Genomic DNA, 13,247 nt, shown 5'->3' on the forward strand with positions numbered 1-13,247 from the left:
ATGGATTTTTTTAATATCAAAATATTATTTAGAATTTTGTTGTTCAAAAGGTTTTGATGACAAAAAAATCAGTTTGAGTTCGAAGTATGGGGGACCCCCCCAAAATTTATTATTATTAATATTTTGTTGGTCGATGGGCGAAGCTTAAGATCAGGGGCGTACTCACTTCATAACATTGTGTAGAGCCCTGTTCGTGTGTTACTTAATACAGATATGAGATAAGTACTTATAGTACTCACTCATAACGTTTTGGTAGTAAAGGTCAGAATCCAGATCAGAGGCATACTCACCTCATGATATTCTTTACAATGAGGCTCGTATGAGTGCAGTCAGTAAGAATAAAGGTCAGTAAAAATAGGGGTAACTAAGAATAAGGGTTATTCTGTTGTAATGGTCAAGGCCAGACCAGTGGCGTACTCAGTACTCACCTCATGACGTTGTGGTAATCAAGGCAATATGAGTAGCGTACTCACCTCATAACATTTTGATGGGCGAGGCTGGTGAGTGTGAGGGGCGAGTGCGGAGGCGGCGGCGCGGGGCCCCCCCGCCCCGGGCCCTGCAGCACGCGGATGCCCATGCGGACCACGTTGCGACGAGACACCTTCTCGTCAGCTCGCTCCGCTAAAAGACAAGAGGATTGAATAAAACTTAAGTCTGGAGCTCTTAATTATTCTTCATTAAATAGATGGTACATTTCAGATATAAGTTTTTATGAAATTAGCTAGATTTTAAAGATCCTCAAAACTTTATTTTATTTGATTTGATTTGATTTAAAGATCCTTTATTATTCCAGTTGCAGTGGGAATACTATGTGATGGACCCTGGATGGATATGTGGAACTAAAGAGATGAATTGATGAAGAAAGAAAATATTATATTCAATCATCACGAATAATCACCATAACATGCGGCTATTAAGCTTCTGGCACTACAAATAGCAAAGTATGTAGGTATTTACATTTCTTTTATAGCATTCATTCTCCAAGGAGTATTTACTCTTATAAATGGATAGTATTTTAATTGCATAATATAAGTAGTTCCGTTTACTTTTAGATCAAACTTTTGTCGTGTGTGTATGATATTGAATAATGGGTGCTAACGCGCGGCGATAGTCGAAATTAATCGGCTATTTTTAAATGTCTGCTGGATTTAATAATTTACTCCATTAGTATTTCCAATCAATACATTATTGTAGATAATAAATGACCAACCCTCGATAGAGATCTTCCAGGAAGCCAGGGGTCGTCAGCCTTTCAGTCACAAACAAAATTTCGTAACTTTTATTTCGACGAAATTTAAATTCTTCCAAACTTTTAGGATCCTAACTTTTGGGTTTACGAAAATTATTTTGAAATACTTATTTCTTTTTCATGTAAATATTTATTATAAAAGTTTTAGGAATCTATGAACTCAGAATATTCTTTCGATCATAATAAATAAATAAAAATATAGAAAAAGATAAATACTTTTTTAATTAGTTGCTAATATAAAGCAATTATTGTCCTATTGAGTCTGAAAAGTTTCAACGACAAAGTTTTTAAGACAGGTGTTAATTATGATAATTATATTATGATTACGTTTTAAATGACAGCCATTGTACGTTTTACGTTGTTTTATTTAAATTAACTATTAAGTAACTTTATAAAGCCTAATAAGTTAAGTATTTTTATAATTTAAAAAGTTTACTTGACGTATTAACTTTAGTAATCATGCTAATTAATTAATTAGCATTTCAGAAAAAAAAAAACGAAAGTCAATAATATTCACTAACATTCTAGGGCTTGTGTTTCCTAAAAATATATTATATTATATATACATTATACATACAAAAGATCTTCAGACAAGAGTGAGATTAGAGGTCCGTCGTGTCAAATAGGCATATTATCGTGACAATAATATGCCTATTCGACACGTTGGACCCTAAGGCTACAATATAGCGGCACCTACTGGAAAGTAGGAATACAAAACCCTCATATAAGCAGCAATATAATATTCTAATCTTACTCTTTAGCCAACTTCAAAATCTCATTCAACAGTAACTTAACCTAAAATGTTGTAAGTCCCTTACCAATATAAGCGCGTACGTCATAGGAAGTGCCGATGGGAGCCCCGTGGTACTGTTTGGCTGGCACCAGCTGCACGCTGGGCGGCGCCAGAGGAGTCAGCTCCAGGTGGAACGGGAAGGCGTTTGAGCCTAGACGTCTGATGAGGGCATCCTGGGGAAGAGAGGAAATAATGTATTTTGGTAGATGGAACAAAAAAATATTTATTTATTTTTGTACAAGTTACCAGAGAAGTTGATTCATAACACTGACCTCCATTATACAAGTACGCTGGACTTATGATTCCCACCTGCTTTTTGTGCGTATTTGAAGTGGAATCAGCGCCCCCAATGCGAGGGAAGAGAACTAAATCTGACGTAACCACAACCAATAACAACAGTTGTCATCACTAGTAGTTAGTTAGTTCAAAGTACTTTTTTTTTTTTTATTAAATAAGGGGCAAACGAGCAAACGGGTCACCTGATGGCAAGCAACAACCGTCGCCCATGGACACTCGCAATATCAGAAGAGCTGCAGGTGTGTTGCCGGCCTTTTAAGAGGGAATACGCTCTTTTCTTGAAGGTTTGCAGGTCGTATCGGTCCGGAAATACTGCTGGTGACAGTTTATTCCAGAGTATTACAGTGCGCGGCAGAAAGTTACGCGAAAAACGCACTGTGGAAGACTGCCACTCATCAAGGTGATGAGGATGGTATATTTTTCGCGTGGGACGATAGCGAAAAGTTGCAGGTGGTATGATTCCGAACAATTCCTCAGAGCACTCCCCGTGATACAACCGATAGAGGATGCAGAGTGAAGCTACATCTCGGCGTAATTCCAGGGGGTCCAAGCTGTTTGAAACACTATGACAGTCAACAATTCGAGCAGCCCTTCGTTGGATACGATCCAGAGGGAGCAGTTGGTATTTTGGCGCCCCTGCCCAGAGATGAGAACAATATTCCATATGAGGCCGAACCTGCGCCTTGTAGAGTTGTAGGCGTTGGTCCGGACTGAAGTACTGTCTCGCTCTGTTAAGAGGATTCCACACCGCCATTTTTTCCATACAAACGTTGTCCCCTGTTTCCTCCCTGGATAATGCTAGTAGAGTTATAATTTTTTTCCTTAATATCTACGGCCACTAATACAATGTCCTTATGTTTTCTTTTTTTTCATAATTTAATTATTAAATAAGATATGAACGTTCAAAAACCCAAAAAAATGGCCAGATTTTCCACTGTGTTCAAACGTCCAGAAAACAGATTTGGCTAGATTATACAAAAAAAGCAAAACATAGGAACACAGCTCAAGCCTTTTTTTAATCTTTAATGAAAAAAGTACTTAAATCGGTTAAGTTTTGGAGAAGGAATCAGGGGACAACGAATCGTTGATTTTCTGGATTTTCTGCAGTTATCTCTATCGCGTTCTGCGGTATAGGCTTGAGGTAAGGGAGACAGCTATAGATATTACACGTACTTTTTTTTTTTCTCTAGCCGCTGTTGTATCCTCTTAAGAACGCCAAGCTTCTTCGAGGCTAATTTGGCCTTACCCTCAAGATGATATCGAAACTGGACTTCGCTCGATATTATGTTGACGCCAAGTATCTCAATGCTAGGGGAGATGGTTAAAGATGTGCCCTCGAAACGAGGATAAACGACCATTGGTGACTTTTTAGTGGTGAACGCGCAGACTTGTGTCTTGGCGGGGTTGAATTGGACTAAGTTACGTCTACCCCATTCAGAGACCTTCTCCAATGAATTCTCCACCTTAGACACAAGTTAGTTTCGACTCTCAGTGACATTTTTCCGAGAAATATTAGGGGAGCCGGTATATACAGCATCACCTGTACTATCATCCGCATAGCAATGAATGCCGTTGGTTTGTAACATGTCATTGATATGCAGTATGAATAGAGTAGGCGATAGCACACAGCCCTGAGGACACCAGCATTAACAGACTGAGTTTCCGAGCATTCGCCGTCAACTACGACCTTTATGCTTCTGTCTGCTAAGAAACTAGTACTCTCTCTACTGCTATCAGCGCCAATATGGCGATTTTCAGGCTTCATTTTTACGTCAGATTTAGTTCTCTTCCCCCGCTTTGGGGCGCTGATTCCGCTTCAAATAGGCACAAAAAGTAGCTGTCACTTCAAAGGGTATCATAAGTCCAGCGTACTTGTGTAATGGAGGTCAGTGATTCATAAGCAGATGGCGGACCCACGTAGTTTGGACGAGTTATGTCAATCCCAGCCGACAGATTACGATTTACATTGAATTGACATAATTTAACCAAATGCCGTAGCCCGTAGATCCGTCAACTGCTTAAGAATCAATTTCTTCGATGGTACTACAAAGTTTATGATTAAAGAGTTTCGTATTTTTTTCCTAACTAACACAATCTCCTTTCTCGAGATTCAAGGTTCTCTAACTTTGTTTTTTACTCTGTGGTCTCTAATCTCTTTACCGAATTTTATTCAAATCTACCGATTTTATTTCCCTTTATGTATAACGTAGGCGTAACAAAAATCTTGGGGCGTTTGTTACATATTTCCCTTTATAATAATATAAATTAATAATAAATAAATAATATGTATGGACGCTTCACATCACGTCAGTCTGGCCCCGTGGTAAGTACCTGAAGGACTTATGTTACGGGTACCAGACAGCGAAAATATATTTAATACTTTTATACTATACACATGTTTAATACACATCCATGACCCAGGAACTTTGAAAACTTTTTGTTTACTCGGCGGGATTCGAACCCGCGACCCCCGGCTTGAGCAACCAACTGAGCCACAGAGGTCATCTCGATATAATAGAGTCTCGTCTCTTTTATGAGGATGAATTAGCCATGAATGTAAAAAAAAAACTTTACATAAAGCATCTGTGGGGGACAGCTTGCGCTAATGCCCCGTAGATCGCCTAGGTCAGCGCTTCTTGTAGTAATGAGGATGATGATGATGACTATTTGATGAGGAGATGAATTTAAACACTTTTTCAGTCTTGTTCCAGGTAGCAAGCACACAGTAGTTCCGAAGCTGGGCAACGTTGGAGAGCGAGTGGCGTATTATGGCGGCCGACCCATATTTATATCGGCCCCGGTACCCAGCTTCTAGAACATTCCATGCCTCACCCCCTTGGAAGGAAAATTTATTGAGTTTCCACGAAAATTACATTATTTTACAAAATATACATTGGTTTTATTTGTACAATTCTCTTAGTTATAATTTTACATAATAAACATGTTCGTGCCGACCTCCGTAACCGAAATAATTAAAAAAATCTATTTTTCCTATATTTATACTACCTCGTCGCCCCCCGACATAACGGTCGCCTCTGGCTGTCCCTTTCGCACGGGACTTCCTTGTCTGGGACAAGGATAGCCCGCTCGAGATGTATACTATCTCCCTCACTTTTCGGTTACAGAAATCGGCACTACCACACTGGCTCTAAACCCATCCCATTGAATGGCACTATTTTTCGCTGTACACTGATTTCTCACTAAAATGTCCATAGTCCATACACTATTTACTGTCTGTCGTGCACACTTCACATCACGTCAGTCTGGCCCCGTGGTAAGTACCTGAAGGACTTATGTTACGGGTACCAGACAGCGAAAATATATTTAATACTTTTATACTATACACATGTTTAATACACATCCATGACCCAGGAACTTTGAAAACTTTTTGTTTACTCGGCGGGATTCGAACCCGCGACCCCCGGCTTGAGCAACCAACTGAGCCACAGAGGTCATCTCGATATAATAGAGTCTCGTCTCTTTTATGAGGATGAATTAGCCATGAATGTAAAAAAAAAAAACTTTACATAAAGCATCTTTATGACAATATCCATCTTAAAACTAGCGTTCCACAACAAGCATAGTAGAGAAAAAGTGTGGAGCATTGGAATGGAAAATTTTTTCTTCTTCAAAACTTCAAAGCTTGTTCAGTATTTCTTGATGAAAATGTGAAAAAAGTTTACCTTGTAACATAAAATATACAACATTGCCCGTTATTTTACCTGGCACCATGATTTTGTAGCCAAAGTTTATATTTTTCGAGTATAATTGTTTTTATTTTGGTTAAACGTCAATGTTAGCCTAAAGCCCAAACCACTAGTCAAGTTACATGTAAAATTTTGATATATTAGAAAATTCTCGTGTCACAATGTTAGGCCGCGTACTCCTCCGAAATGGCTTTACTGATTTTAACCAAATTTTATATCGACGGTGGAAAGGCAAAAGTTACCAAGCGACACTAGGGGTCAAAATGAGTTATTTATACAGGGTGTAACAAAAATAAGTGGTAATACTTTAGGGTGTGTACGTGTTCCTTGTATAGAGTTCACTGTGAAAGTAGCAGCGCTGAAAGACCAACATTTTTTTTCACTTTTGTATGGAGAAACTCGTGACGCTCGGACCCTTGCCCATACAAAAGTGAAAAAAAAATTTTCGTCTTTCAGAGCTGCTACTTTCACAGTGAACTCTCTACAAGGAACACGCACACACCCTAAAGTATTATCACTTATTTTTGTTACACCCTGTATATTCTGAATCAGCGAATTTTTCTCTATCGATTGGTCTTAGTCCCATGTCTCTACGAGCACTTTTGATGTCGCTTAGGAACTCCGTGGAAACGGGTATTTTTCTTATTTTCGGCGACCAAGCGACAACTTTTTGACACCTTTTTAAAAAGTAGGCATTTGGTAATATCGACATGTTTCTTTTTTTACTTGGTAATTTTTGGCTTTACACGTTTTTAATTCAGACTACAGTTAGTAATTTCTGTCTTTCCACTGATGGTATCAATTAGGTACTTGAGACGTTTTACCTATAATACATTTATTTATTTATGGTATTGCGGACTCTTTTACAAACGCTTGAGATATTTTTTCTGTCGTTAAGTATTTTTTAACAAACCGTAATCATATCAAAAATTCGATATAGTAAATTTTACTCGCCGAAACTAAGATAATATGTGGCGCTTGGTAATCTTTTACCTGCCGTTTTATCTATAAATTTTGTTACTTGGATACCAATTGCTGAAATAATTATTTAATTTTAAATGTGGTTAGCCCAAACAAACACTTGATGCGTTGTCGCTTGTCCCCGCTGTAAATCATACCTAATATGGTGGATAGTAACGGTTTTTTCGATCAGTCGTAGTTCCACTGTCGCTTAGGCAACCAGCGTGCGCGCTCTCGCGCATTTCCTTACTACTGTTTTGTGCGATACGACACTTGGTATATATTAAAATTATTATTTTCAAGCTAATTTGATTTTTTGCGTTTCTGTTTTGAATATAAGAACTTACCGATGTGGTATGTTCTTATATTAATTTTATAATAAACTCATACCAAATATTTTATTGATTGCGTAGCAAAAAATGATTATAAAATAAACGAATTTGTGAAGAGAATCGTCTTTTTATTTTGAACCGACTTCCAAAAAAGAGGAGGGTTCTCAATTCGATAGTATGTTCTTTATTTAGTTATGTTTGTTCGCGGATAACTCCACTATTTGTAGACCGATTTTTAAGGTGCTTCTGTTGTTGTATAGGACATATATGAAATTTGGTACCACGTTCACAAAAGTTGTGATCTGATGATGTGATCCACGATGAATCGAGGCAACTCCTTAAAATGTGAAAGGAAACATGTACAGGGGTATTTACTGTAGTGATTTTGACTTTTTCTGAAGGATTTCAAACATATTATACAGTACTACCAAAAAGTAACATTCTGCAAAAATGTATACCTTGGTTCCGTGTACAGAATTTTTCAATCCTCATAGATAGATGTTCAGGGATTTCAGCATTTAAACAACTAATTTAAGCATAATAATATGCCAATATATCAATTTCATCAATTGTCATCATCATCACCATAAAGTTATTATGCCACGCGGCACGCACCGTCAATCATGACCCTATTATTGGTCATAAATTAATCACATCAAAATAATGTGTATTTTTTTAAAATACACCCAGGTACAGTTAACTTTTGTGGTAGTTATATACACTTAGATAAAATTATCCACCACTGACTGCGTACAATATGCGTAATAGACATCTAGATAACTAAAAAAAACCGGCCAAGTGCGTATCGGGCCACGCGCAATATAGGGTTCCGTAGTAACGCTAGTTTTTGATAATTTTTCACCATCTCAGTAACATTTATTTTTTACGGAATTTTAACGAAAAAATACTTTTCATACAATTTGCTTATGTCATCGACTATTACTAAATAACTTGTTAAGTCTTCTTAGCCGTGAGTGTTTTACTTATAAATTCAGCATCTTTGCTACTCCCGTGAATATTTTCACATTTCCATTGGACACATCCACAGTAGAATGGGGGGGCGGGGCACTGGACTCTAACGTATTTTTCCACTTTAGAACTTCATATTTCACAAATGGACCCCGAAATCGGAAAATGATTTTTGAAATGAAAATGTTTTGGGATGGACTCGAAAAAAAAACCGGCCAAGTGCGTGTCGGGCCACGCGCAATATTCCGCAGTACAGCTAATTTTTGATAATGTTTGTATAGTTAATGAATGTACATTTATAACGTGTTTTAAATTACTAAAAACATCATCTCAGTTACATTCAAAGGAATTTGAAGTTTGAACGAAAATTTCCTTTGTACTTCTACGAATACAATTTTTTAGTTGATCGACTATTACTCAATAACTCATGAATGTCTTCTTAGCCGTGATAGTTTTCCTTTTAAATTCAGCATATTTCTTACCCCCGTGAATTTTTTCACATTTCCAGAAGCAACCGTTTAGCTGGTAAAAGGGGGGACACTAGACTCTAACGATTTGTTCCACTTTAAAACTTCATATTTCACAAATGGATCCCTAAATCGGAAAATTATCTTTGAATACTCATAATATTTTTAAAAAACCTATCCAATGACACTCCACACGGTGGGGTGGACGCGGAAAAAATAAATCGCTTAATGTGTATCGAAGGTACCACAAAAAAAAAAATTAAAGGTTTTATATACTTACCATTTTGTCGGTTTGATTAAGATGTACATTCATGCCGAATTGCAGCTTTGTAGGCCTTATAGTCTCTGATAAAAACCGCGGACAGACAGACGGACATACAGACGGACAGATAGATGGACAGACAGACGGACAGACCGAAACTATAAGGGTTCCTTGTTGACTAGCAGGAAAAAAGAGAAAAATAAATTATTTTCAAACAAAAATTGGAACTGACTTCCTTGGCAAAAACAAAATTAATATTCTTATGAATAAACTAAAAAGTGTTACATAATTCTTATTTTATAGTAGTGCCTTTTTAGGGTTCCGTACCCAAAGGGTAAAAACGGGACCCTATTACTAAAACTTCGATGTATGTCTGTCTGTCTGTCTGTCTCCAGAACGGCTACAGCTAGACATCTGTAATTTTTACAGATAGTGTATTTCCGTTGCCGCTGTAACAACAAATTCTAAAAAAAATAATTTTCCCATACAGCAAACCTGATTTTTTGGCCTTTTTTGTTAGATATCAATAACGGCAACAGCTAGGCACTTGAAATGTTCACAAAGTACTCAATTGTTTTTATACTTTTATAATTAATAATAAAATTAAAATAACAAAGATGAATAATCCCATACAAAAAAACCTATTTTAGCCTATTTTGCTCTATAATGGTACGGAACCCTTGGCCGATTTTTACGATTGGACAAAGCCTAAATAAACTATTTATTATTATATGTACTCAATCTTCATACATTTTAGAAGTCGGTAAGTAAGTTACGGTTCATTGGAATACTGAATATTGTTTTTAATGAGAAACTCGGCTTCATTTATTTTTTGGAAATTATTTAGGCAAAGGCATATTTCTGTTTCAAGTATTGTATACTTGATAGGTTTTTCTTCAACAGTTTAACTTCAGCTATTTTCGATTGCAGCATAACTATACTGAGCAAATTTCCTCACTGTGTCTAAAAAGTTAAAACTTTTGAGTTCTAGCTCAAATTTATTTGGCGGCAGGTAAATAATTACTTACACTAACAGAATTTTATTAGTCGTATAGTAAACATTGCTTGTTATAATAATGGAATATTATGAAATTTAGACCTCTTTGCTTGTTCAAATAATAAAAAAAATCTCTACTTAACCCTTTTTGCTTTTCGAACCATTTGGAAAAAATATATATTTAGATATCTTTACTAGATTGAAAGATAAAACGTTTTTGTCGGTTGGTAACTTTTACCTGCTTCTAAATTTAGGTAAATTGTAACCAAACGCCACTTCTACGCTAAGTATACAGAAATACCTTTTTTTTAATAAACCAATTAATAAAGGCATTAAAATACTTTAAAAATCCGTTGGATTTTTAAAAATATCTCTAATAGCTAATTTTCTACGATTTTTTAAAGAAAAAATGAATCTTTAAACGGCTCTCCTGTGAAAATAGCTATATGTCGCTTGGTAACTTTTGCCTTTCCACCGATATGCATTTTCAGTGGGTCTGAGAATCGGCTATTGGCTACTTTTTATATTGATACTTATCAATATAAAAAGCATTTGTTGAATAAATAACAGTAAATTATTAAAACTCCAGACTGACGGCGACCATTGTTATGCCATTGTTTGTTCGACGGGATAGCGATGGATGTTGCCATACTTCAATAAAATAATATGTGCGAAATACTTATTACTTTATATTATGACAAAACAACATTTGCCGGGACAGGCAGTTATAATACATTGTCTTAATAAAATTAACGAATATTGTAAGTTATTCACTAGACTGTACATTAATTAAAATATAATGCGAAATACAATATTTATGTTTAAAGAGAGAAGCTCTAAATCTTGTAATTTATTTTAGAGTGGATTAATTTTATCTTCGGCGAATAACTCAATGGGATTAAAGTTTTAAAAGTTATGAGTTAAATTGGAAAATCTAACTTGTTGTAATTAATTAGAAAGCTGATTTATTCTTGTTTAATTCGTCTCTACATCGTGGATGTAGAGACGAATTAAACAAGACAAGAAGATTTATACAGGACTAAGACTTCCGCAACTCCGTTACTCAGAAATTGGTTTATGGCGCGGGAACTGTACATTTTTCAAAGAAAAAAAACAATCCAGCTTCTACGTCCATTCCAAGTCTCTTAAAGTATCTCCACTTAATTGAGTCATATGGACACAGCAGTAAAACATTGATGATTGATTGAAATAAAAAACATTGATTCGTAAACTATTTTTTTGAATAAAAATATTTTTTTTATTCCAAAAAAAATATGTTTACACACTAATAACTAAAATCAACTTGTAGTAGGTAGATTTGTACTCAAATTTCTTAAATCTCTTTTAAAAACAATTTCACCACTTTACTTGTACAATATCGAATTTTTGGTATCTCATCACTCTTTTTATCATTTGGCCATTGAACTATAAAACGACAGAGCAGCCTGTACAATGAACTTTAATTAATAACGATTAGTAAGCCATTACTAAAGATATTAATACTCATTAGCGCTACGTCGCGCGTCGACGCGCGTGCCCAGAATAGCTAAACACCACAATTATCTGCCATTCAGAAGATACAAGGAACATTCTAAGGATCGTTAATGACACATTAATTTTAGATTAACGCAAATAATAATGAAATGAGATGATAGTTGAGATCGTTAACAACACATTCATTTGTTTTTAACCTTCAAGCGGTCGCGCGGCGTCGAATCGACTCCTCTCAATATATTTTCGTTGATATTATCGACATTTCTCGTTGAATCTGTATCATTCTCTCAGTAGCTTTTCATAATAATGTATCTATATACAAAATAAATAGCTTACACTTACTCTCCGCACCCCCTTTGCAGCAAGGACCTCAATTGTTTTGGTCTCGGTGCCGGCATCGAAAAGACTCCGCGCGCCTCTCTTATAAGTTTATATGTAGTTTTCATATAATTGAGGCAAATTCTATGTTTATTTATAAAACTAAGTCGTCGTTGACCGATAACTCCGAGTGTTATTGCTAGATGAAGAAAAAATTGGAACTAGGATAAGAAAATTCCGATCACTTTTTCAGCCGCTGTTCACACAAGATAAGCTACTTTGGATTACCGGATTTTATAATAATTAAGTTTTTACTAAAACACATTACATTTTCTGGGTGAACTGTTTACTTTTAAAAAGAGTAACAATTATATTTATGAAATAATAAATAATGTTAAATGAAAAGTGTTTTGTTTCCCAAATTCACCTACAACGTCTTTTAGGTTACAAGCGACCACTGCCGTTACAAAATAGCGCGCGCTCGCTTGAAGGTTAAAGAAGATATTAGATAAAGGCAGGTTTGGATGATAAAGAAGTTAAAGTGAAGAGTGTTTATTCAAGCCCATGTCAATGGGAAACTTAAGCTCAAAATAGACGATTTTATCTTCCTGGGCCTGTAGACAAGTGGCAAAGCGCTAACGCTAACGCTGACGCTAGCGCTACAAAATGTATGCGATTTGACATAAGTCATCACTTCGCTAGCGAATACTAATGTCAAATCCATACATTTTGTAGCGCTAGCGTTAGCGTTAGCGTTAGCGTTAGCGTTAGCGTTAGCGTTAGAGTTAGAGTTAGCGTTAGCGTTAGCGTTAGCGTTTTGCCACTTGTCTACGGGGGCAGTTGGGGGGGCAGCCAAGTTCTACTAGAAATATGCATTTGTTCAATGCAATTAAATATGGGTCAAGTAGCCTATAATTGTATTAATTCGACAGACTTTCATGATGTCTCACCCAATTGAAGTCTGTCAATTCAATACAAATTTAGAAATGCGTATCTACGCGTCGCTTTGCGGTCTGAATTGACCCTTAGACAGCTCAGATAACAAAATACTAGTTACGTATATTTTCTCGTCCTCTTGCTAAATTTACATAATTAAACATTGTTATGAAAACATAATAATAAAATGATAGCAATTTATAATTTTAATAACTGTCTAGCTGAAGTTATACGAGCGACGCGACGACGGAGTTCATAATTACAGACTCCAATTAAATATCAAGTGATAATAATTTACCACTTAACAACGCCTACGTTGTTTAAATATAAGTTGTAGTTAATTACATTTTGTACAACTATTATTTAAATAATCTTTGGACGCTTTACACCTTGTACATCTGGTCCCTTGTATGTACTGAATACAGCAGTATTAGTATTGAACATACTTTTCGGACCCGCGATGCGT

At 36.0% G+C, this 13,247-nt stretch overlaps 1 protein-coding gene across 2 annotated transcripts in view; it reads right to left on the reverse strand.

Moving 5' to 3' along the window:
- The window catches only part of LOC121729648 (arrestin homolog), a 139,430-nt gene that overhangs the window by 32,353 nt on the left and 93,830 nt on the right, over nt 1–13,247 (reverse strand). For both annotated transcript variants that reach the window (XM_042118222.1, XM_042118221.1), the window contains 2 exons: nt 2,068–2,215; nt 474–621 (listed from right to left, as the gene is read on the reverse strand). In XM_042118222.1, coding sequence (XP_041974156.1) covers nt 474–621; nt 2,068–2,215 — 296 coding nt within the window. The remainder of the gene's footprint in view (nt 1–473; nt 622–2,067; nt 2,216–13,247) is intronic.

The sequence above is a fragment of the Aricia agestis genome, chromosome 8 (genome assembly GCF_905147365.1).
Source record: "Aricia agestis chromosome 8, ilAriAges1.1, whole genome shotgun sequence".
Lineage (NCBI taxonomy): Eukaryota > Metazoa > Arthropoda > Insecta > Lepidoptera > Lycaenidae > Aricia > Aricia agestis.